Genomic DNA, 24,976 nt, shown 5'->3' with positions numbered 1-24,976 from the left:
AAACTGTATTTAAAGGAATAGCTGCAATACGATATATAAACCACAGTACTAACACTCGTCTTCCATTTGTATTCCTCGGTTAATTCTTCACCGCTTGTTGCATGTAACCGCTACAACTTTGTTGTTTCCTTTAAATTTGAGCATTACTTGCACTATTTAAATTATTCATCTCTTTTAACCACTCCGTCTATTCAATTATATGATACTTGCACTATCTATCTACCAATTCATGTAAATAAGATATGCGATGACTGTCAAATTTATTCGACATGTCAATAATTTATCAATAATTTTGCTGCTGCCACTGTAGAAAGCTTTTCTGCTAAATAATATTTAATAAAATTCTTTTCTGTTTCAAGATACAGTAAATCGAGTACTTTTAGAACAGATGCATCCTACCACTCAAGATCTATAAACACACAAGTACAAACAAAATCAAACATCAATCGACGATTGAGCATACCAGATTATGGTTAACAACAAAGCCGCCCATGCTAAATTCTATTTTACATTTTTTAATGCATTGCAATTGCATCTACTTCTACTAATCATAAATTATATTCTTTGAAGAATCTTCCCCCGAAGCTACGTTTGGTTTAGTGTTGCCATATCAAATAAATGTCGCATCGTTGGTCGACCATGTGGGCAATTCCAAGGAGAATCTAGAGTCGATAAATGTTGTAGAATCTGCAAAATGAATCACATAATTTAATGAGCGTTACAAATATTTGGACTGGAACCATTATTAAAAAGACGAACAGCCCACTCCTACTTGAAACAGACAGTAGCATCCAATTTCCCTTGCAAAATCATTACAACTAAATAAAGAGAACGTAAGTTTCTTTTAATAAGGAAAAAGAAGCTTTTTAGTGATAATCAGAAAGGCAGAGAAGTGGCTCTCCTCCAAATCAAGAGATCATAAATTGTGTATACCCTTGTATACAATCAGTTACAGAATAAGGTGATATGAGGGCAATTAAACACAGAAGGATAGAATACATTGAAAACTCATAAGCATACTTCTAAATATTTTAAATCTGTCTATTAACTTCCCCGATAACTTCCAGGCAAAGGCTAATGAAGAAGGTGTGAGTCAGTTTCATCTGCATAATCACATATAATACCTTTGAGAATTGCAGGAACATATTTTTTGTAATTATATTTTCCATCCATTTATCATTTTTCTAGGGAACCAGAAGGTACCCATCTAGAAGATTAATACAATTAAAGAATTATTTGGATTTGTTTGTTTATTTGTAAAACGTCCGCAGCCAAGAAACTGAGAAAGGAGAAGATAAAAAGAGCATAAGCAATTTCAAGGAACTCAACCTCAATATTGATTTTGATGAAGTCATAAGTCCACATTATTTCCAGTCGGACACCCTGAAGAAAAGGTATATCTTGTTGAACGTCACTCTTGATGATATGCTACTATCTAAATTTAAATATTACCCGTACATTTGAGAAGAAAAACATCATGCACAAATAACCCCCACATCTTGCCTATTAGAATAATAATATAATAAATTATAATAATATTGTGTTATTGTGTTCTTCTCAACGTGCATGATTATTGAAATTGAGTAAATGATGTTATTGTCATTGATAAAGTTTGAATTGATAAAAGATGTTACACTGTTCAACTCCCACACCCCTCCACCCCTCAATATAAATGTGTGCTCATCACTCGTGGCTATTCGAGGATGAAAACTATAGTAAGAAGAATCGCCATGAAATCACCTGAATTGCCAGTTTGGCAATCGACCACCCCTCAATATAAATGTGTGCTCATCACTCGTGGCTATTCGAGGATGAAAACTATAGTAAGAAGAATCGCCATGAAATCACCTGAATTCCCAGTTTGGCAATTCGATTCATGGTTCCTGATTTTTTAGAACCAGTGAATCAGTTCATCGATTTCATGGCATTAATCGTATGAATCGCCGATTCATGCGATTCATGCTAAAAATCGCATGAATCGCCTCTGTGAATCGCGGAAAAAAAACAGCCGTGCAGGTAGGGAAAAAGTCAAGTCAAGTTTTAATAAAAACACATCATTTTTAATGTTTTTTTTGGCCTTTCCTCTTTGTTTTAACCCTAAAGGGCCTTCTAATTGTTTAGCATGAGTAGAAGAGAGGAAAAGTGAGAGAAAAGAAGAGAAGACAAACCACAGGTTTGCAACCAGCAAGAAGGAAGAGCATCAAAAAAGGATACGTTTACAGATACTAATAGACATACGTTTTATGGATCTTGATTTTTCATCTTACATACATTTAGGACTTGATGTCTTATGGATCTTCATCTTACACGCATTCTATGACATCACTCATTATGATCCTATGATTTTTATTTACTTAGCTACAATTTACAATTTACATGTAACATAGTTACGTATGTGATGGATTTATCATTTATGTTCCATGTTTATATATGTTAACTTCTATTTGATAATGTTATAGTGTGTTTAAGTTATATTTAATAAAAGGTGTATGAAATAAGTTTTAAATTGTTAAAATCTCTAAATTTCAAGGGTTCTTTAAACTTGCTGATTCGTGGCCGATTCGATTCTGATTCATGATTCGATTCAGCCTTGCCAATTCCAGTTCTTGTTTCTTTGATGAAAACCCTCTCAAGTGATTCTAGTACCAATGGTGAAATATCCACCCTGGCTGGTTGGAGTTTCCAAATAGAGATTTTCAGTATTTGGCTTGTAGTTTGGTGCTTTAGGTTTGAAGATAAGGGTTTTGAAGTATTTTGATGTGGGTTCTCATGTTTTTGTTGCTTTGATAAATTTGAGAGTTCTGGTTGAGTTTTGTGTTGTTCGAATGTAATTTTCACTGTGCTGGTCTTCATTTCCAAAGATACAGAAGTTCGCATGTTTGTTCATAGCGTCTTGACAACTCAAATCACTATATTATTTTCCATATTTCATGAAGGAATGACTTTTAAATGCAAATCACCCATCTAGTCCGAGACATCACTTGCCACCTTTGCATGTGGGAAATCTAGAGACTTCTATCTGCACATTTGGTGGTGGTTTTTTCATCTTGACTGGAGTGTTGGGGAATAAAAAAGAAGCTTAAGAAGCTGGAAGACATTTGGAGTGAGCTGGAAGAATGTCATATGCATTTTGGTGCTTTGGAGCAGACATACATTGCTGGTCGACCTGATATTCATATCTTAAAAAATCATCCAAAAATGCACTTCCATCTCTGATTATTGTAATACACAGTTATCCAGCTTATATGTAATACTACAATGCTTTATTATGAATTTGTTATTTGAACATATTAGTGTTTTGTTTTTTCAATGAAAATGTATCAAGAATGCTTTTTATGTGAGAAATGAAATCTGAAAGGAAAAATCTAAAAGCAGAAAACCAATTGGTTTCCAAACACATGCAAAAATTTCAAAAAACATCAGGGCTGCATATTACTAGGCATGTGTGACACAAAGGTGGGACACAAATATTACTAAGCCCACATGAAATATCCATGTTGGTTTAGCTAGCATCAGTATAGATCTTAAAGGAAACCAAGTGGCCATAAAAAGTTGCTTAAATAATAAGATGAAAGCCTCATGCTGCAAAGAAAATGCTATCAGAGTGTACCCAATCATGCTGAGGCAATCAAGTATCTGATAAGAAAAAAATAAGGTGAGAATAAAAATCTTACCAGCTGTCCAGAATAATCAACACCAAGTGGCTGTCAAGAGATCAGCCAATAAAAAAGACTTTCAAATTTTCAAATAGCTGAAAATAAAGTTCTACTGAAGTTGAAATGCAACTCCCAGTAGCCATGCAAAACAAACAACTGCTGGTTGGCACTAGAATACTGAGAGAAGAAATCGATGTTGTATAATCACACCCCAGTTTTTTAAAATACATGCCACTTTTCTATTTCTTACAAGTTAGCCTGTCACAACTTGGTAATATTTTAATAAATATCTAAAGCTTTCTCCTGCTTACTAATTTCTCTTTTAGATTCCTAGACATCTCTTTTGCAAAAGGACATTTGTATATCAACCAAATTTCAAGACATGTGATTTGCTTCTAGGGTTTTTGTACCTATATAATTCACAATGTATATTCTCTTTTATTAGAACAAATTAGCTATCTTGGTACTTACGTACTCTCAGTATTAGTTAATTAAAAAGAAGAAAGATTCTGTACTACTTTCTGTAATTTGGCAGATCCCACTTAAAAGATGACCTTTGGTTCGGATTGCATACCTGAGAGGCATCCATCCCATCACATTCACCCAGGGCTTCAACCTGGCCCTGTTCATATAGAGGTATTTTACCCAATTCAACACTAATCCTAAACATTTGAACAAGGAGTTTTGGCTTTGGAAGCCTTTATAATTTTGTATCTCCCATGCAGTGTAATTTTTGACAAATTATGAAGTACATTCAACGAACATTCTTTTTAAGCCTTCACATTCTGCGAACAACAAAACAGCTACAATAATCTAAAATTAAAAATGGCCTATAATAAATCAAAATAGAATATATGGCAGCCCAATTGGATGTATCACAAGTCTTTCTTTTCCATAGAGTGTCCCCTAACTTCACATATTCAGAAGGCAGGTAATTTCTGTGGCTGTATCCAAACTTCCCATAATAAAGAGCTAAGCATTTTCTTCATGAGAGATATTAACTTTGCAAGAAATAATAAATATCAATCCATTTGAGGTTTTTGGTACACTGCATATAATAAAGGTTACGAGAAAAAATAAATTGAATCAAAACTACATCAAATTGTAAAGCATTTAAAAATGAACTTTTCTTACCATTTCCATATCCTTCTTGCTCAATGCATCACCAATCATCACAGATTTACGACAAGCACGAGATGCTAACATAGCTCGCACTCTTGATGGACAAATAGCAGATGCAGATCTTGATATGAACTGTTGGCATGAATTATCAGAGGGATAAGAGCATTTAACAGAACCATTATATTCTGCAATAGATGGTGCTGGCTCGTCAATGAGAATAGATATTAGCTCCTGCACATCTGCCAAATCAAATTGTTTATTTCATGGATCATAAAAATACTTCTATGAATCTCTAACTATCATGTTAGTGGTGCATTTTGGATGAATCACATTATCTAATGCATGATTCCAGATTACATCAAAATAATCCATCATGAAATTTCAATACTACTGTAGAAAATATAGGCTCACCTCCAACACCAAAAGTGATGTTCCTGCTATAGGGAACAGCTGTTAAAGAAAACCTCCGTCCAGCTGGTGCATTAGTATCCTCAAGAAAATCAAATCCATTCCTTCTGAACAAAGGTTGCAACTAATAGGGATCAATTTCAAATTATTAATTTGTGATATTATAAAGTTTTCAATGAATTGTAGCCAATATATCTCATATGGGACAAGAAGCTTCTCATTTTTCAAAGTAATATTTACTGTTCTACAAAACTAACTGAACTACAATCTTGGTCACAACAATGCATGATAAATCATTTGGCATGGCAGAGCAAAAGTCCTCAAGTATGACATTCATTGAACCAACAATAGGTCAGAAACACCATAGGTTTCAAAAGTATGAAAAAGTATCGAGGATTTTCAAAAACCATAAAAATGAAATGAATCTGTGTTAACACATGCAAGTAAATAGGAAAATCCGTTGCCTACTTAATGCTGGGAATTAAGGTATGTCAACCACAGCCATTCCTAACATTGCATTTATTTATGTAATACCTTAATGTATTTTCTTGCTCTTCATATTTGTAATCTGCTATCACATTTCATCGTGAGTTGTCTTCACACTGGAAGATGATGTGGAATACAAGAATGCATTTCTCCTTATACGGCTAAGTAGGCATCACACTTTGGTACACATTTTGAGATTGTCGACATCTTAGAAACCTATGTAAGTCATTATTGTATGACGGATTCTTTTGACATTTTTTCATGACAGGTTCCTATGACAGGTTGGACAAGAATTAGGAGGCATCGTGGGTTATGATGAGTGGTAAGACAATCAGTAAGCTATAGTCATGTATGAAAGATTTTCTTACAGCTGTCAGTGTGGTCATATGACAGCTTAAGGTGCATAAGAGAATCTTTCATACCTATTACTAGCCGGGAAAAAAAAGTGCCCAAGTTTGGAGGTATGTGAGAGGGATTAGAAAATGATGTACACGTGTCATTTGGATGCTTACAGGTGGTTGGAAAATGTGCCGTGAGGATTAGGATGACCCATTCTATTCAAATGCTATTTTTAATTAAATGATAAAGTTAATTTGATCTGATATATTATTTTATAATCAAGTTAGTTTATCTAAAATGTTTTCTTTGAAATATGTTTTTGAGATCAAGTGGCTCTCTGGGAAAATATAATGATATGTTATCAAATGATCAAACTAATTTTATGTTATTTTATTTAACTAAATGACTAATTACTAATTAGTGGTGAAATGAAATCATGAAAACTATTCTTTTAGTGAAAAAGAAAACTCGTTTTTATTTCATTCCCATGATCTAATTTACTTTGATCTTATAATATTGGGAAGTGAACTTTGAGTGATAATGAGAAAGCTATCTTGTTTTTGTAGTATATAGATGTTTAAAATAAACAGTAAATTACCTGTGTAAATGTTATATGTTAGAACTTTTCCGTTTCTTGGATGAAATGATGGGGGAGGGGTGCTAAATGTGGAATAAAAGGGAAAGATAGAATTGGTAATGATGTACATTTCATTCTATTTGCCAGTTTTTATCTGGTTTTTAAATGCTTTGGCCAAAGCTCTTTTAGCATATGTTATATGCATGGTTATTTGCTTCATATCCCTGCCACATCCATGCTTATGTTCTACATCTTAGGCATTTGTGCTATTGTAGTTAGTTAGACAGCTGCACCTGATCCATCCAATCCTATCGTTCCGGGTTGCTAGGCTTCTCGGGCAGGATCGGGGAGTTCTTCATTTCAAGAAGAACCTCGGGGGAGCTGACCACTCCGTGGTTGGATGGTAAAAGCGCCCAGGCCACACTCTCATCTCGAGATGCGGATGGACTTATGTTTGAGAGCTATGAGACTAGGACTTGCAGATGGACTTTTGTCCGAGGGCACTATTTTATACATTTATCTAGATGTAATTTTCTCCATGATGTATTTCACTTTTATATAATGATAACTAATGATGATGTTGGAAATGTTTGACAAGTATGTCGATATTATTGTACTTGACTAATTATTAAAATGTTGTGATATGACATTTTACTTGAGTAATATGGGTGAATTTCATAAATATTTTGGCTCTTGTATAGAAATTTATTTGTGCTTTGACCTTGACTCTTTTGACCTTTCGGAGTTTTATGGAAATGGATGATGTGGAATGCTTAGTAGGATGCTAGTCCTTACATGTCAATTTTGTGTTCGTCTAGAACCTACCTCAAACTTTTGTCTCAATATACTGTATGTCTTTGATGTGGATTTGAGAAAGGAGTGAAGAAATTGCTCTATGCAAGATTATTCTGTCGGTTTTCCTCTAGAAAAGCAAGATTTAGACTCCAGGTAAAGGCTATGAGCCTGCAAGTGCATTGTTACAGTTTATTGCAAATTAACACAATGGTTCAATACTTTAGAATGTGGGTATTTTTCCTAAAAGGGTTTTCTCCACATACATTGGCATTTCTTCCCCTCTGTCTATATTTTTTCTATTCTTCTTCTTTCATGTTTCTGCAGCATTGATTTACATGTGATTATGCTGCCAAAAATTATTTACATCTGCTAAATACATTATCCTCTAAGGATTAATGGACGGGAAATTAACTATGCATGTTTCCACTTGAATGGCTTTATATTATGTTCTTGTATCAAGTTACTGAATCAGATTTAAGATAAAAATGCAGAATACTGAAGGTTCAAACTGGTTCTCAGATGCCTTTCTGGATTCATCCTTCCCTTTCAGTTAATTATGTATTGTCAATCTATATTAAACTACTAAAAATATTCCAATTAGATTTGTATTACTAAAATGATTAAACTGGCAGGCATGGAGACCTAAAAATGTAACTTGTAAGCTCCAGATGTATCCTCATAAAATTGAGGTTTGCGACAATTTACACATTGTGAAAATTATGAAAACCAACTACTTAATTGAAAGTAGAGGGTACAATTAACTGATTTGACTTTAGTAGTATCCACAGATTTTCATTTGTCTTATGTTCGACTCCTCAATATTATTATTACTCCTTTCTCCACACCAGTAGTTCTGGTATCCACCAGATGATGCAGCGGTGTTCAGTTGTTGAGGGTTGGTCGTTGTTGTGGATGTAGATGGCTGTTGTATGAACAACACTTGTTGACAACATGTTTTCATATTATATGGGCATTCCTTAGTGGAATGTCCCATAATTTGGCAAATATTGCAAAACATCTTCTTCGAGCATGTGCACTTTACGTGGCCCTTCTTGCACTAAGTGGACCACAATTCCCCATACTAACCCTCATTGCCTTGAATTCTCACATCATTCTCAACATATCCTTTTGAAGGGCATGAAATTTCTTGTCGGATTCTTCATTACTACTCTAGTCCGAGGAATCATCATTATCAGATAACTGGTTCTTTTTCTTTGCAGTTTTATTTCCGCTTTCCAAGTCCATAGCCCTGTCGTATATTCAGAAAACAAACTTTATTTTTCTTATGAGAGAGAGTTTGAGCCCTTCTATGAACCATCTTTTCTTCAATCCATCTGTTGGCTAGCGATCCATTTTCGCAACAGTGCCTTAATCTAATGTCCCCTTTTTAGCATTCATAGCATGATGTTGTCGTTAGCCTATTTCCCCACGGTCCCTTAGGCTAACAAGGACATTAAAGGGGCTTAGAGGCCATTTGGCCTAGATAGTTTCAGTTGCAGGTCTTTCTGAGGGGTTTTGAGGCAACTTTTGGCATACTTACTATTTATAGTAAGTCATCTTGGACATGGGTGGACATCCAGTGGCAGCGGTATGTCGATGGTAATTGTTTAAAGTCGGCAAGAAGACTTGTTTATCATTGATAAGATTTGTTTTGCATTGATAAAACTATTTTATAAACTTAAAATTTAAATATTTAACTTTATTAATGCATAGACTATAGTTTGTGGGAAATATTTAAATTAAAAGACTCCCCTTTATTTTATAACACATTGGAGACATAAGTTACATAAAGGGAGTTATGTTTTATCCCACATTGAGAAAACGAAGGATGGGGCTCTTGTGAGAATACTATAAAAGAAATGGAAGAGCTTCTTTTAAGCAAGCTTGGAAATATCAAAGAAATTGGAGAATTTTCTGGAGATTATATCTCAATAGTTTGAAGGGCGAAATCCGTTCAAGCTGGAAATCTTGACGCCATTGAAAGATATGGTCTTGAGATTCAACATGGTAGCAGTCTGAAAAAAGCAGATACGAAAAAGCAACCCGAAAAAAGCGGAACCGAACAAGCAAGCGGAAAAAGCAATCTGTAAAAGCAGTTCAAAAAATGGAACCGAAAAAGCAAGCTGAAAAAACAGGTACGAAAAAGCAGACCGAAAAAGTAGTTCGAAAAAGAAAAGCAGAAGGGGCAGCATAGAAGGAAATTATTTCAGCCATCTACAACCAGGTTCTTTTGTTAGTATTGTTTTTAGGGTGTTATAAGTTTTCAGCTGTAAGTGTGCATTATACCAGCATTATCATTTTGTAATCCATGTAAATGCCAAAGTCGTGGCCATATTTCATGAGCACTGTAATTTTCATTGCAATTAAGAAGATAATAGTTGTTGGTGTCATTTAAGCAATTTAATATCATTATTTATCAGCTAGTTAGTTTGCATACCAATTGTTTGTAAAAATGTCAGTTGGCTGTAGGTGTTCATTTCTCATGCTTAGATCATATATATGCACTGAATATTGTCAAAATTAGTAGCACACTCATGTTAGGTCATTGTGTAGTCCATTGTAGTCTTCTAGCACAAGATTCGCATTGATGCAAATTGAAGAAAAAGTCATTTGAAGCTAGCTGAAATACTATATCAGTCATACGTCCCTTGCATGTGAATTGTTTGATGAAATTCCTTGACCTTTCATCAGCATTTTTGAGGGCAGATTTGAGGAGGGTTATTACAGTGGTATCAGAGCTTGCTTGCAAAGTGTTTGACGAAATGTCAAACAACTGAAGTATAAAGATTTTTGGTGTTTGAAGATGTTATAACCTATTGGATTATATCTCAATAGTTTGAAGGACGAAATCCCTTCAAGCTAGAAATCTTGATGCCATTGAAAGATATGGTCTTGAGATTCAACATGGTAGCAGTTTGAAAAAAGCAGATACGAAAAAGCAGCCCGAAAAAAGCGGAATCGAAAAAGCAGGCAGAAAAAGCAATCTATAAAAGCAGTTCAAAAAGCGGAACCGAAAAGCAAGCTGAAAAAGCGAGTACGAAAAAGCAGACCGAAAAAGCAGTTCGAAAAAGCAAAGCAGAAAGGGCAGCATAGAAGGAAATTATTTCAGCCATCTACAATCAGGTTCTTTTGTTAGTATTGTTTTTAGGGTGTTATAAGCTTTCAGCTATAAGTGTGCATTACACTAGCATTATCATTTTGTAATCCATGTAAATGCCAAAGTCTTGGCCATATTTCATGAGCATTGTAATTTTCATTGCAATTAAGAAGATAATAGTTGCTGGTGTCATTTAAGCAATTTAATATCATTATTTATCAGCTAGTTAGTTTGCATACCAATTGTTTGTAAAAATGTCAGTTGGCTATAGGTGTTCATTTCTCATGCTTAGATCATATATATGCACTGAATATTGTCAAAATTAGTAGCACACTCATGTTAGGTCATTGTGTAGTCCATTGTAGCCTTCTAGCACAAGATTCTCATTGATGTAAATTGAAGAAAAAGTCATTTGAAGCTAGCTGAAATACTATACCAGTCATACGTCTCTTGCATGTGAATTGTTTGATGAAATTCCTTGAGCTTTCATCAGCATTTTTTAGGGTAGATTTGAGGAGGGTTATTACAGTGGTATCAGAGCTTGCTTGCAAAGTGTTTGACGAAATGTCAAACAACTGAAGTATAAAGATTTTTGGTGTTTGAAGACGTTATAACCTATTGGGGTTATTACAGTGGTATCAGAGCTATAAGTCCTGCCATCCTGTGGAGGTCATATAGGGAATTTGGAATAGCCAGATAGAGAGAAAAATGTTTGACAAAATGAATGCCGGTCCAAATCAGGGAAAGGAAAGATTCTTACAATTATTAGACACCTTAGCACAGGGACAGCGATCAGCAGAGCAAAGAGCACAGGAACAGAGTCAGAGATATGAGCTTATGATGCAGATGATGGCTTGTCAAATGGGGTTGAATGCTAATGTGGGTGGAGGAAATAATCAGAATGGTAATAACTAGAGTGGTAATAATCAAGATGGGACACATAATGGAGGCGAACAAGTTGGGAACAATTTCGGTCATGCACCTCAGCAAACTAGGACAGTGAGTTTGAGGCCCATTGTTCCCACATTTCCTCCTAGAGCTCCAGAGCAGCTCGTACCAAAGCCCCAGATCACTGATATACAGGACCAGCTGAGGAGAGATTGGGAAGCCGGAGGTCCAGATTTTATTGCTGCAATTAACTTTAGGGAGTATATAGATGTGTGGATGAAGCATATGCCATGTGGACATGATAGGAACTAGAGCTATGAGCTACGAAAGAAAGTAGGGAAACTTCAGTTACCATATTATAATGGCTCGGGGAAGTCTACAGCAAGAGCTTGGGTTCAAAGGCTTGACACATACTTTCAAATGAACCCTATGCCTGAGGAAGAAGCTATTAAGTATGCAGCAATTCACCTAGATGGGTTAGCACACGAGTGGTGGCATCATGGTTTGGTCACTATGGGTCATGCACACATTACCTCATATGTAGAGTTTACGGAGAGATTGATTGAACGTTTGAATAGGCCTAAGGATCGTACCTTCTCTATGACAGGCAGAAACTTGTATGAGGAGTTTAACAGACATGCTGATTCAATACAAGGAGAGATTAGCACATCTTCAGGTAATGATTTATCTGCATCATCTTCACAGGCAGAGGGGGTTACAGATGTTGTGCAGGTTTAGCCAATTGCATCAGAAGGTTATATCACAGGCACACCGGATTGTGTGATTGACACAGATAGTGATTCCAGTACAGTTGGGCTGGATGAAGTTACAGCAGTTGAGGATACTGTCATGTTTGAGGATAGTACAGTTGATCAAAAAGTGAGCATTCAGGACTTTGCAGAAAGTGAGTATCAGGCACAGTTGGATGCCTCTTCACATGAGATAGAGGCTAGTAGCTCTTTACTTGGTTTCTGAAGACAAGGGCCAAGAATATTGTCACGACTTTATCCCATCATGATAGGATACATGGATTGATTGAGAATCACATTTGGATGATTCAACTGCACGAGAGACAGAAAGGAGTCACAACAAGTTCTTGTGACGACTTACAACAGATCAAGGAAGATGCAGTGAAGAAGGAGGAGGATGAGGTTGACCGGTTTTTTCATGAGCTGGAGGATACTCGAAATTCCTTGGTGTGTACTCGGTTGGCTCTCCAGGATTCTAAGAGACACGTGGACAAGCTTTGTCTTGAGGTGAGTTCAGTTCGAAAGTTAGCGCGTATAGCAGGGACTTAGTTTTCTTTTACAGTCAAGTCACATGATGATGATATGAGTATGTCTAGCATTCACACTCCGGATTCAAAGATTGTAGATAGGTGCGTGAAGTCAATTGGTATTGTTCACATTACTCAGGTGAGAAGTTTACTTGAATTGCCAGCTGGTTTCCGTTCATGGATTAGATGTTGGGATCCTTATCTTAGTACTTGGGATCGTTTTGACCAGAGATATCTATCATTCCTTGGTAGTAGTATCTATTGCACCATCATGGACTTGATTAGTAGTTTGCCAGGTGTAGTTCTCATCCATGCCAGCAACTTGTTTGATGCTGGAATTAGTTTTTACACACCTGTGTTGGGCATTGTTCATATATCCAGTCGACCATTCTTGTTGGAATGGGTTGATGATCTCTCAGATATGACAGAGTTTACAGAAGAGTCCCAGGATCCGAGTATTACAGATGATAGCTAATCCGAGGTTACTCCTTTGAATAGTGTACCAGGAATAGAGTATAGGAGTTCGACTAGTCGGCACAATCATGTGTCTAGTCAGCTGAGAGTTGGCGAGCGAGACATTTCTATCGCTTGCGAGCATTTCGATGCTGCTCGTCAGTTGTTAGCAGTTTATGGATGGGGTTATCCTACTAGTGATGAGCAAGGAGGCAATTATCTTTCCTTGACAAAGATCCACTCTTTATGGGAGGCTATTCGGATTCTGAGACAAAATTATATGCAGTTGGTAGCCGACAAAGATTATCTTATGGAGTGGGGGAGTACAGCATACAATGCATTATTGGCCAAGGAAGATGAGATGAGTGAGCTTACTCAGCAGCTCGAGGTGACTTCTGAGATTCTTGAGAGTACACAGTTGGCTTTCGAGGAGTCACAGTTTCATTTGGCTAAGGTGACCATGGAGTTACAGCGACTTCAGTCTTTACTAGATTCTGTACAATCACAGACCGTGGTGTCTGGTGATCCACGGATGTCCATGGTCGAGGTTGATAGAGGTAGTGGAGATGAGGATATATCTGTCCACGACACTACTATTGGCATATTTGGTTCATTTCCATTGGAGGCAGGTTCAACTGAGTTGGGCGCTGCAGCTGAGCATTGTGATATGTTTGACTTGGAGGGCACAGAGACTAGTGATGTTGTTGTTGATTCTGCACTCTTGGCTATATCATCCTCTGACTTAGCTGATGATCAGTCACAGTTGGTCATATCACGTCTGCAGGATGAGTCTTTGACTGAGATTGGTTCCTTTTACCGGCATTATACTAAAGGATATGTTCATCGGTTTGCTTTTGATCCATGTGTTGAGGAGTTGATGGCAGACAGGTTTGGACTGGGCTCTCATTTTTGCTATCTACCGTGTAATGACTATTCACCATCAGTAATGCATGGGTGTTATGGTTATGAGACAGTGGCCGGTAATCTGCAGAGTTGTGTTAACTACAGCAGATGTACAGTGTGTGGATTCTTTGTATTTGGTGCAGTTTCATGTGGGAGTGGTCACTATTGTAGCAGAGTTGGAGTGTGCATTCCACATAAAACGGTGGGTTGTGTGGATGGTGTTTATTATGTTGACAGTTTGGGTGATCTACTCTACTTGGGGTCTAATATTTTGAGATTTTGTGCCTCGTGGGTTCCTGACTGTGGCAGTAGTGGATTTGGAGTTCAGTTGCACCGTGATTCACGATTCATTTATGGATTCCTCTTGGTTAATTTTCACAGGTTGTTGCAGGTGCCTATGTTGACTGACAGCAATATAGTTCATGACTACATTTGGGATCCAGGTGGATTGATTGGGTTGTTGTTCGGCCATTGCTTGGGGACAAGCAATTTTGGGAAGGGCGGACTGTAATGTCCCCTTTTTAGCATTCATAGCATGATGTTGTCGTTAGCCTATTTCCCCACGGTCCCGTAGGCTAACCAAGACATTAAAGGGGCTTAGAGGCCATTTGGCCTAGATAGTTTTAGTTGCGGGTCTTTCTGAGGGGTTTTGAGGCAACTTTGGGCATACTTACTATTTATAGTAAGTCATCTTGAGCATGGGTGGACATCCAATGGCAGCGATATGTCGATGGTAATTGTTTAAAATCGGCAAGAAGACTTGTTTATCATTGATAAGATTTGTTTTGCATTGATAAAGCTATTTTATAAAGTTAAATTTAAATATTTAACTTTATTAATGCATAGACTATAGTTTGTGGGAAATATTTAAATTAAAAGAGTCCCCTTTATTTTATAACACATTGGAGACATAAGTTACATAAAGGGAGTTATGTTTTATCCCACATTGAGAAAACGAAGGATGGGGCTCTTGTGAGAAAACTATAAAAGAAATCGAAGAGCTTCTTTTAAGTAAGCTTGGAAATATCAAAGAAATTGGAGAATTTTCTGGAGATTATATCTCAATAGTTTTAAGGACAAAATCCCTTCAAGCTGGAAATCTTGACGCCATTGAAAGATATGATCTTGAGATTCAACATGGTAGCAGTCTGAAAAAAGCAGATATGAAAAAGCCCGAAAAAAGCGGAACCGAAAAAGCAAGCGGAAAAAGCAATCTGTAAAAGCAGTTCAAAAAGCGGAACCAAAAAAGCAAGCTGAAAAAGCGGGTACGAAAAAGCAGACCGAAAAAGCAGTTTGAAAAAGCAAAGCAGAAGGGGCAGCATAGAAGGAAATTATTTCAGCCGTCTACAACCACGTTCTTTTGTTAGTATTGTTTTTAGGGTGTTATAAACTTTCAGCTGTAAGTGTGCATTATACCAACATTATCATTTTGTAATCCATGTAAATGCCAAAGTCTTGGCCATATTTCATGAGCATTGTAATTTTCATTGCAATTAAGAAGATAATAGTTGTTGGTGTCATTTAAGCAATTTAATATAATTATTTATCAGCTAGTTAGTTTGCATACCAACTATTTGTAAAAATGCCAGTTGGCTGTAGGTGTTCATTTCTCATGCTTAGATCATATATATGCAATGAATATTGTCAAATTAGTAGCACACTCATGTTAGGTCATTGTGTAGTCCATTGTAGTCTTCTAGCACAAGATTCTCACTGATGCAAATTGAAGAAAAAGTCATTTGAAGCTAGCTGAAATACTATATCAGTCATACGTCCCTTGCATGTGAATTGTTTGATGAAATTCTTTGAGCTTTCATCAGCATTTTTGAGGGCAGATTTGATGAGGGTTATTACAGTGGTATCAGAGCTTGCTTGCAAAGTGTTTGACGAAATGTCAAACAACTGAAGTATAAAGATTTTTGGTGTTTGAAGACGTTATAACCTATTGGGGTTATTACACTTGAACCGTCGACCATATGCTTTGACAATCTCATCTTTTGCATGCTTTGTACTATATATTTCTACCACGATCTCATTATCATTTCGAAGCAATCAGAATTTGGTCTAAATTCTTTTTTCAAGTTCCTCCATGTAGTATCTTTAGTTTTGTCAATGTCGCAATACCAGTCTATGGCAACTCCATGCAGTGTTGTTGGAAATTGTTTTACCCATTCGTCCTAGTATGTCACCCTAATGACAAACCAAATGGTCTTAGAAGTTCTACAATGTCGTACAGGGTCTTCCTTCCTATCTCTTGTAAATTTAGGCAATGTTTGCTTCTATGACATCATGACGATTTTTGTTGTCATCGATATTATTTGTGTTCCCAAATCGGATGTAATAGAGTCGGACAAGTCTCTCTGACTATAACATGCCCCTGTGTCCCTCTAGCACTCATGGATGCACTTGTATCCATTGTACCTCTATCCTCGACCTATTTTCCTTTGCATTGCACTTCTCTCGTCTCCTCCCTCGGTGCAAGGTTGAGATTTCCTAACCAGTTTCTAGTTTCTTCTAGTTGTTATTTACTTCTCATCATCAGTATGGTATCCCTCTTCTGTACTGTACACTGTGTCTCTAACTTGTTCATTTGTTGTGGTGCCTCCTTGGTTCCCCTCAACCACCTTTGCTTCTACTCATCCCTCGGTAAATCTTTTCAGCCTTCTTCTATGCTTGACTTGTTCTTCTTTTCTTGGGACCTTTTGAATAGTCTCAGAGTCGTCTATATGTTCCTTAGGATTTTTGTCTTTATTGAGAAGATTTGGCATGAATTATTCTTCTTTGAAGTGTTTTGTGGTACAGAATAAAGTAATATTGTAATTAGAACTAGTTAAGCTTTGTTGGGTTGGATCGCTAGGAAGGGAGGGGATGCGTCTGTTGGTTTTCCCAACCAACCAACCATTATATAAGAACTTTGGAATATGGATAATGTACTTATGTTTTGGTGATCAATAAAGTGATCACATTTCCTCTCTATTTTGGTATTACCGGTACAAGTAATGAATGTTCTATTGGTATTGGTACTGTGGCATCTATGTTATCATGCTCTGTGTAACAAGATCTTCTAAACCTCTGTGGAGCCTTGAGTCCAGGGATGTCTTCACAACCTTCTTGAAATCTGATTTTTCCATTTGTAGTGTTTGGTAGAATTTTTTTATTTATTTTTTTTGGCAAGGGGGTGCGGGATGAATTTAGTATAGAATAAAGTCACATTTTAATTAGAACTAGTTAAGCTTCATTGGGTTGGGTAGTTACGAAGCGAGGGGATGCGTCCATTGGTTTTCCCAACCAACCGACCATTATATAAGAATTTTGGAATATGGATAATGTACTCATGTTTTGGTGATCAATAAAGTAATAACATTTCCTCGCTATTTTGGTATTACCGGTGCAAGTAATGAATGTTCTATTGGTATTAATACTATGGAATCTATGTTATATCGCTCTGTGTAACAAGATCTTCTACGCGTCCGTGGAGCCCTGAGTCCAAGGATGTCTTCACACCCTTCTTGAAATCTGATTTTTTCTTTTCTAGTGTTGGGTAGTCGTTTGGAAGACAAATTATTTTATTTGGGGTAGATGAATGTAGTAGTAAATAAAGTAATGTTGTAATTAGAACTAGTTAAGCTTTGTTGGGTTGGGAGGAAGCAAGGGAATGCGTCTGTTGGTTTTCCCAACCAACCGACCATTATATAAAAATTTTGGAATATGGATAATGTACTCATGTTTTGATGATCGATAAAGTAATAACATTTGCTCACTATTTTTGTATCACTGGTACAAGTAATGAATGTTCTATTGGTATTGGTACTGTGGAATCTATGTTATATTGGTCTGTGTAACTTGTGCTATTAACCATTCTACATGTGTGAATTGTCTTTTCTTCTACTCTTGTCCCTCTCTATTGCCTTCATTTTTTTTTTCAAACCTTCGAAGAATGTATTTGCATCTACTCTTCCTATTAATTTCCTCTAATGAGTTTTGCAAAGCCAAAACTGTTTGTACCAAGAGATGTGAGAGGCAACTCATCAACTACTCAACTGCAGGGTGTACTCCAAAAGAATTCCACACCACACTCTTGGGGACTAATTCTTGTACAATTTCTCTCCACATCTGAGTCTCTATTAATGCGTGCAATAGTGCGATGAAATCAGTTGTCAATGCCTTTCCTCCTTGAACAACTCTTGAAATGTGTTGTCTTCATTGCAGCTACTACTCTTGCTTATTAGTTGTCTCATTATTCATCCTTCGCCATATACTATACTCTATCACTCCCAAATCCTTATAGGCAATGATGCCAAATGTTTATCCCATTCGGGTAACTAGTCAGTACATACGAGAATATATAGTAATAGAAAGAAATGTAATGTAACACAAGTATCAGAGAACTCGCCAAGCTTTCTCCATTAATAACAGAAAATGCTAACAACCATATATGTACCAAACGTACTCACAATCACATTATAATTGTTACTCCACAATAATGATTATGATGTTTCTTGAACTCTAAGTACGTGTCATATATAAGTAACAAAGGGATGCAACTACCAACTGTCACAACCAACCAAAACTACCTATCCGTTTGGACACACTAACAAATTTTAACATCTAATTTTACAGACATCATCCCCCCGCAAAAGAAAGTCGTCTCCTAATGACAAACAACAAAACAGAGACAATGACAAAACTACTTCAATATACACATAAGGAACCAACTAAAGATGTAGAAGGGGGCCAAGGAAACATCCCAAAAGGAGGTGTTGTGGAAGCTGCCATCTACTCTCGTAGCTTGTACACCTACTCAGTATGGTACTTCAAATTGCTTTTTGTAACCATCTAATGTTACCGTGTTGAACATCACTGTGTAGATCTATTCTGAAATCTCCTTATCTTTCTTGTTTGCCAACTCCATGGCACTTGCAAGGCATGTCTCCAACATATGCACCCTTAGCCTTCTCCTTAGCTAGTAGTACGTCCCTCTCAGCCAATCGTGCCTCCCTTGAAGGCAATTGTGCATTTGTCTCTGCCAATTGATCTCTCATTGCGCCAACTCATCCTTGTGCTAGACTAGCTTTTCCACCTCTTGCAACTGGTTGGCAAGCTCCTTTTGAGCTTCAACTACTACCAGTCGTTGGGCTTTAACCTCTAAGGCTGCATGTTGAGTCCGCCTCCATTCATAATATCCTTCATGCAAAACCTTCTAGACCCTCTATAATGAGGCCTGAATGTGGCTCTCTCCTAGACGCTCAGGATGGCCCCAATCCACCAACATGTCAAGTCTCAATGGTAGGTCACCTCATAGACTCGAAGCATCTAACAAACCCCTGGACACAAGCTTAACTAGCGAATGTCAAGAGCTTCCCAACCTGTTGGTTTACCCCTTCTCTAGCTCGTAGCCAAACAAAAGCCACTATCCTCCTAGCACCTGCCACCCTATCCACTAGGTACTGGTCGAGGTTCGGGTCGCTAGACTCTCCGTAAATCTCCTAACAAATGGGTAGCTATAGAAAGAAGTCTCGACTCTACCCACACAACCCTCCTCACAAGTGTCTACAACAACAGTCCTCTCTAACTCTGGCTTTGTCACAAGTGATTGTCTAACCTTCAAATTTACAATATCGCTACGCAGTGGTACTTGCCTCTGTGGATCTGCTAGGTGCCACTGTTGCAAGGTAAAAATGGTTGAGCTCTGTATCCATGTTCATCTCAAACTCCGTACCGACACTAACTAGAATCTCCACCACACCATCTCTGTCCATGTCTCCACCAGCCTTCTTTGTCATCGTCACTGCTTTCATTCCCTTGGCTCTCTCTCTCTCTCTCTCTCTCTCTCTCTCTCTCTCTCTCTCTCTCTCTCTCTCTGTGTGTGCTATTGCCACCTTTGTGCAAGGGCAATAAGATGAGAAAACAACAAAACTCATCAAATCCTGGTATCCAAAATGAGATGGGTGTAACCAAACTACTATCGAAGAGAAGGGTTGGTACAAACCCAATAGGTGTGGTAACACTCATTACGGACATCCCTTCCATGCAAGCCTCAAACTCCATAGGCTCATCTGCAACCAAGTACTCCTCTACTCACCAAGCAGTTACTACTTCCACTAGCTTGTACTGTGTTGTCGGATGACTCCTGTCCACTATTAGAAACCTCCTCGTTGTCTATGCCAAACTCACTGCTAGACCAAGTACTTGTTTCTTACATTTTTTACTCGACTAAATATCACCATTCGGTCCCATAATGTCAAGATGTAGCCAGTGAAAAATGGGTAGTCGATTAGGATGTACTCAACCCTATGGTATCAAATGTTGCAAGTGTAGAGAAACTTGAGTACACACAACCGCAAGAAAAAGTCTAATAGTGTGGTGTGGTATGTAGAATCCTCTTTGTTGCAATGTCATGAATTACTCCATCCAATTAGTGAAGTGTTGCCCCACTTTCCATCCTCTAACCAATTCATAAAGTGAAAGTTTGTGTTTTAATAAGGTCCTAGGTGTATTCAAGTCTAAGTCCCCTTAGGTGGAAGGAATCTTCATCGGATTTTTCATTCTCCCCTTCTCCACATTTCATAGCCGGGCAGTTTCTTTCCTTTGTGTCAAGGGATGTTGCAGCTTAGTACCTAATCCGATGGAGATTCACGAAACATGCAAAGGTTATTCGCAAGAGTTATATTTGCTTGCGGCCCATTGTTTTCTCCATGAGAACGGACGCTTGTGGAAATCCAGACTTTGTCTTCTCCTCAACGAGTTTTCAACCCATGAAGGTGATTTCCCACGAAGAGCACCAAGTGATGCATACGGGTCAAAATAAGAGGATAATAAGGTGCCCCATGACAAATTAATGTTCCTCTTACAATTGTCTATCTCAATAAGTATTTAGGATTCGTTTCAAGCTCTTATAATCATCCCAGGCGAAAAACTATTTTCAACCCACGAAGTCTGTTTCCCGCAAAAGGTAATTCTGGGGGAAAAGAAACAAAACATGGGCCCCTAATGATTTTGCGCACTACTTTTCTACATTTCCGAACTCAAGGGAAAACATAATCAAAAGGTAAAGTTAAAAGCGAAGCCTAGGTGGAGAAATGGAAATTGTCTTCTCCTTGGCGAGTTTTCAACCCATGAGGACAATTTCTGGATTTTAAAGAAAATCAAGTTGGTAAGCAGATTGAACCCATATTTCATGTGCAAGACATCTCAAGATGATAATGGAAATAATCTAACCATTGTGGGGAAGATCTATTAAGCATAATTCTATTCAGGGGATACTTTCTTACTAAGTACTCTATTCATAACTTCCCGAAAGTTAATGGGAAATGGGAAAGTAAATATGAGAGATAGAAAGTTACCATTGGGCCAACGGAACAATGAAAAGACACCTAAATACTCGTTAAAACTATGCATTTATCGTTCCAACGGATCTCTCCTTCAATTCATTCGTGTGACGTTAATTCTGAAGATCAACGGGTGAATTGAAGCACCTATATAGGTGGAAATGTGAACAGTTAACTGTTATTCTGTTAAAATTGCATTACTTTTTCAAAAGGCTAGTATACACACATTTGCTATAACTTTCATTTTCTGGATTCAAAATTCAATTTCAAACAGAATAGCAACTAGATTTGCAAGTTTCGACGGATTGAATGGAATCAAGTCTTCACTGCAGAATTTCACAGACACTTCTCTTCGTTTCTATGACATGCAAGATTTCTAGAAGAGAGTGAGATCAGAGCCTATTCATCCCATTATTGAGATGCTCCGAGGATGCGAGCTAGTTAAAGCAGCGGGTTTTCCAGATGTAGTCCAAGCTCCGGAGTTGATATATGAATGCATAAATCATTAGAACTTGGACATTAGATATATTGTATTGCCAGATGACACAGTATTGACCTCCATTGATAGACAAACTGTGGTAAATTGCCTTCGTGTTTCAGAGCGGGAGGAGTTTTCAAATTTGACAATTAGCGGAGCCATCTCTGAGTTTTCCGTGAAGAAAATGATTTGGAGAGAGGAAATCATGCAATCATGGTTTCAAAAACCACGAAGCACCAAGAGTAAGGTTCCTAAGACTCTTTTTGGTACTAATCTCAAGCCTTAGATTGTCGACATCCTAGTTCTCTTGCACAGATTGAAAGGTGAGGTAGAAACTGTAAACTTTGTTGAGCAATATTTCTTTTTGGTGCAAGTAATCTGCTCTGAGACCCAATATATCGATTGGGCTCACGAGGTAAGCGAGATTCTATCCAATGCTCTCAGTGCTACGAAATTCTACAACACCTTCTATATGTCCTCCTTTCTAATTTACATGTTAGCTTTTCTACAGTTATGGCCAGGTCTCCCAAGAGTATAAAATTTCCCTAATGACATGAAATCTTATGAGTTCTATCCATGCTTGTAATTGGAAAATAGTTACGCAGAGTATATAAGAGTCAATGATGCATTTACCATGAGAATTTGCAAGGAGCTCCAAGGATGCCTAGAGACTAGATTCAATCTCGAAGCTACAGCGGCCATTAGTCAGTTCGGGAGTTACTTTATCCAATTCCCATCATTTTCATATTTGCATTTTGCAACTTTTGATGGATTTCCCTTGAAGCTGTCGAGATATCCAAGTGATATGATCGTGTTGATCAAGATCATGAGGCAAGCGATTCAAGTGAACATGTTGAGCAGGAGTCTAAAAAAGAAAGGTTATGAGTTTCTTATGAAGGTGGGAGCTTTCAGTTGTGAGTCTCGTTCTAATGCAGAACATGTTAAAGGTGTTCGAGACGAAATATAAATTGGAGATGTATGAGGTTTTAAGGCCTATGTTTGATTCAAATGGATATGCAAGGGAGGTGTTGCAGATTGGAAGTGTTATCAAACATATCACCACCATTGTTGAAGACTGTTGGGCCGATTGCAAGGATGAATTTGAGAGCCTTGATCGTGCTTTCGCCAAACTCACAGTAGATCAAGTGAAAATGTATAAAGTTGATATCAATGTGGAGGGAGTGGAAGATGACGGGCAAAATATGTATAGTAATACCTATTTAACAAAGCTAAGAAATAGTCCCATCAGCTCAGAGCCTTATGAGGATACTTGAGAAGATCTAGATGTCAGGTTGGCCCGAATTATTAAAAGGACCGGGAAGTGGGCTGAGTAAACTACAGCAAGGAGTCGAAGTAAAAGCACACCCACTCAAGCTTCTCCAGCAACTGCCCCTGCTTCCTCACAAGGTGGTGCATCAAGTGTAACCTTGGCCATAACTCAAGGACCAGCTCAACCAGTAGGTGGAGGTGATCAACCTCCAGACAAAAATATCTCTATGGCTAAGACTTGTCAGGACGGCTCCCCCTTAGTGATCGGTGCCCGGCCAGAGGTTGAGAAGAACGTGGATGAACCGAAAGATAGTTTTGTTACTCTGGTTCCCTCACCTCAGAGTAGCCCAGTTCCATCTGCAAGCACCGCACTTCTCCTCCCAAGCAACCCTCATGTGCAAGTAGTGGACTTAGGAGATGGAGGAACTAGTGATAGGAAGTCCACTGAATCAAATGAAGCAACCAAGAAGACTGCAGAGACAGAGAAAGGCCAAGACTCCTCAAAGCTTGTTTCACAAGCCCAAAAAAACCCCTTCTCTTCGACCACGAAAGCAATCACTCCAGTCAAAAGGAAAATGTTTAGCATAGAGTCTCTTGGGATGGCTTCAAAGGTAATAGGCACAGATTCATGGTTAGAAGATACTCTGGATAGGAAGAGAAGAGAAAGGATGAAAGTGCTTCCAACAAGGATACCTTATACCTTGTTGTCCGCTCTGGATCTGCAATGACTAATGTTAAGAAACAAAAGACCTTGTCTATCCTTGGGCAAGACCCTGAAACAGGGCATTTGACAATGGAAATAGCAAAACCTATTAAAGAAGGAAGGATTGAGGATATGACTACAAATGATTTCACCATGCATTCGGAGGATCTTGGGGAAGCCAAACACGATACCAAAGTCGGCTTGTGGAAGTCCACAAATGAGGTGATCAAAGGACAGCTGGAAAGCCTTAAGTTGTCAAAGGTCCAGATGAAAGTGGAAATACAGGAATTGAACGGTTTCATAAGGCAATTAGTCACTCCTTTCGCAAGCATTTCCGGGATGCCCATTACTAGAGATCCCACTGCTGCAGACGTCTGGGCACTTATCTCCCAGCTCCAGAAAGATAAGCATTTTGGGCGAATTGGTAGAGAGTGGTGCGAGAAGATCAAGACAGAAGGACTCTCCATTATAGAGCAGATTGGTAATGCTATATTAAGATTGGAAACAGTGAAAGATAACATATCATCAAATAGAGCCACCTTGGCTGCAAAAAAAACCAAGAGCGATGATTGTGCTTTCTTGTTGAAGATGATCATCCACATGAAGGTAAAGGAGGCTGTTGAAGCAAAGATTTGCCTGAAGTAGATGAGCCCCTAGTTGAGTGGTCTCAGAGCATGTAGTTTAGATCCAAAATGATCATGGAGGTAGAGGAGGGACTTAAAGAAATTGAAGTCAAAGTAAAGAAGGAGCAAGATAGAGATTACGAACTACTAAGAGGTTTGCATATAGACTCACAGTCTAGTGGGCAAGGGAAGGCAATCATTGGAGTAACTGTCATGCAGACAAATTTCTCTAATTTCATAGATGATTTGACAGGAATGACTTCTAGTCACCAGGCATGAGTTCATCACGAAACATCATCTATAGAGTTTATCCTTAATCTCTAGTGTGATCTTTTGCACTTTACCAATCCCTTCCTGCGTGTCCCCAAAACACCAAAAACTCTTGTGAATTTACAGGCAGAAAAAAAAACTGTGACCTCACGTTCATGGTAATCAAATACAAATTGCCTCTAAAATCTATCATACATACTAATCGGGCACGCAAGACCACCTCGAAATCGTGGATGCAAAATATGGGTATTTGGATGACCCATTGAACCTGTGCACACCTCAATTGTTCTTTGATAGGATCATCG

General features: G+C 37.9%; 1 protein-coding gene across 3 annotated transcripts in view; it reads right to left on the bottom strand.

Moving 5' to 3' along the window:
- Positions 1 to 243: 243 nt before the first annotated feature.
- PMS1 (DNA mismatch repair protein) overlaps positions 244 to 24,976 on the bottom strand; it is a 274,373-nt gene continuing 249,640 nt past the window's right edge. Inside the window, exons 10-12 of one of the 3 annotated variants that reach the window (XR_016357014.1) lie at positions 5,190 to 5,293; positions 4,791 to 5,009; positions 244 to 687 (exon numbers count right to left, since the gene is read on the bottom strand). Coding sequence is in view for 2 of the 3 variants with exons in the window: in XM_089804596.1 (XP_089660722.1) it covers positions 586 to 687; positions 4,791 to 5,017; positions 5,190 to 5,293 (433 nt within the window). In the remaining variant the exon portion in view is untranslated. Of the gene's footprint in view, positions 688 to 4,790; positions 5,018 to 5,189; positions 5,294 to 24,976 lie in introns of all 3 variants that reach the window. The other 2 variants (XM_089804597.1, XM_089804596.1) reach the window with 2 other exon arrangements.

The sequence above is a fragment of the Cupressus sempervirens genome, chromosome 10 (genome assembly GCF_028749045.1).
Source record: "Cupressus sempervirens isolate cs-2001-9-10 chromosome 10, ASM2874904v1, whole genome shotgun sequence".
NCBI lineage: Eukaryota > Viridiplantae > Streptophyta > Pinopsida > Cupressales > Cupressaceae > Cupressus > Cupressus sempervirens.
Note: the sequence above shows the minus strand (reverse complement) of the source record. Positions and strands in the feature narration are given on the sequence as shown.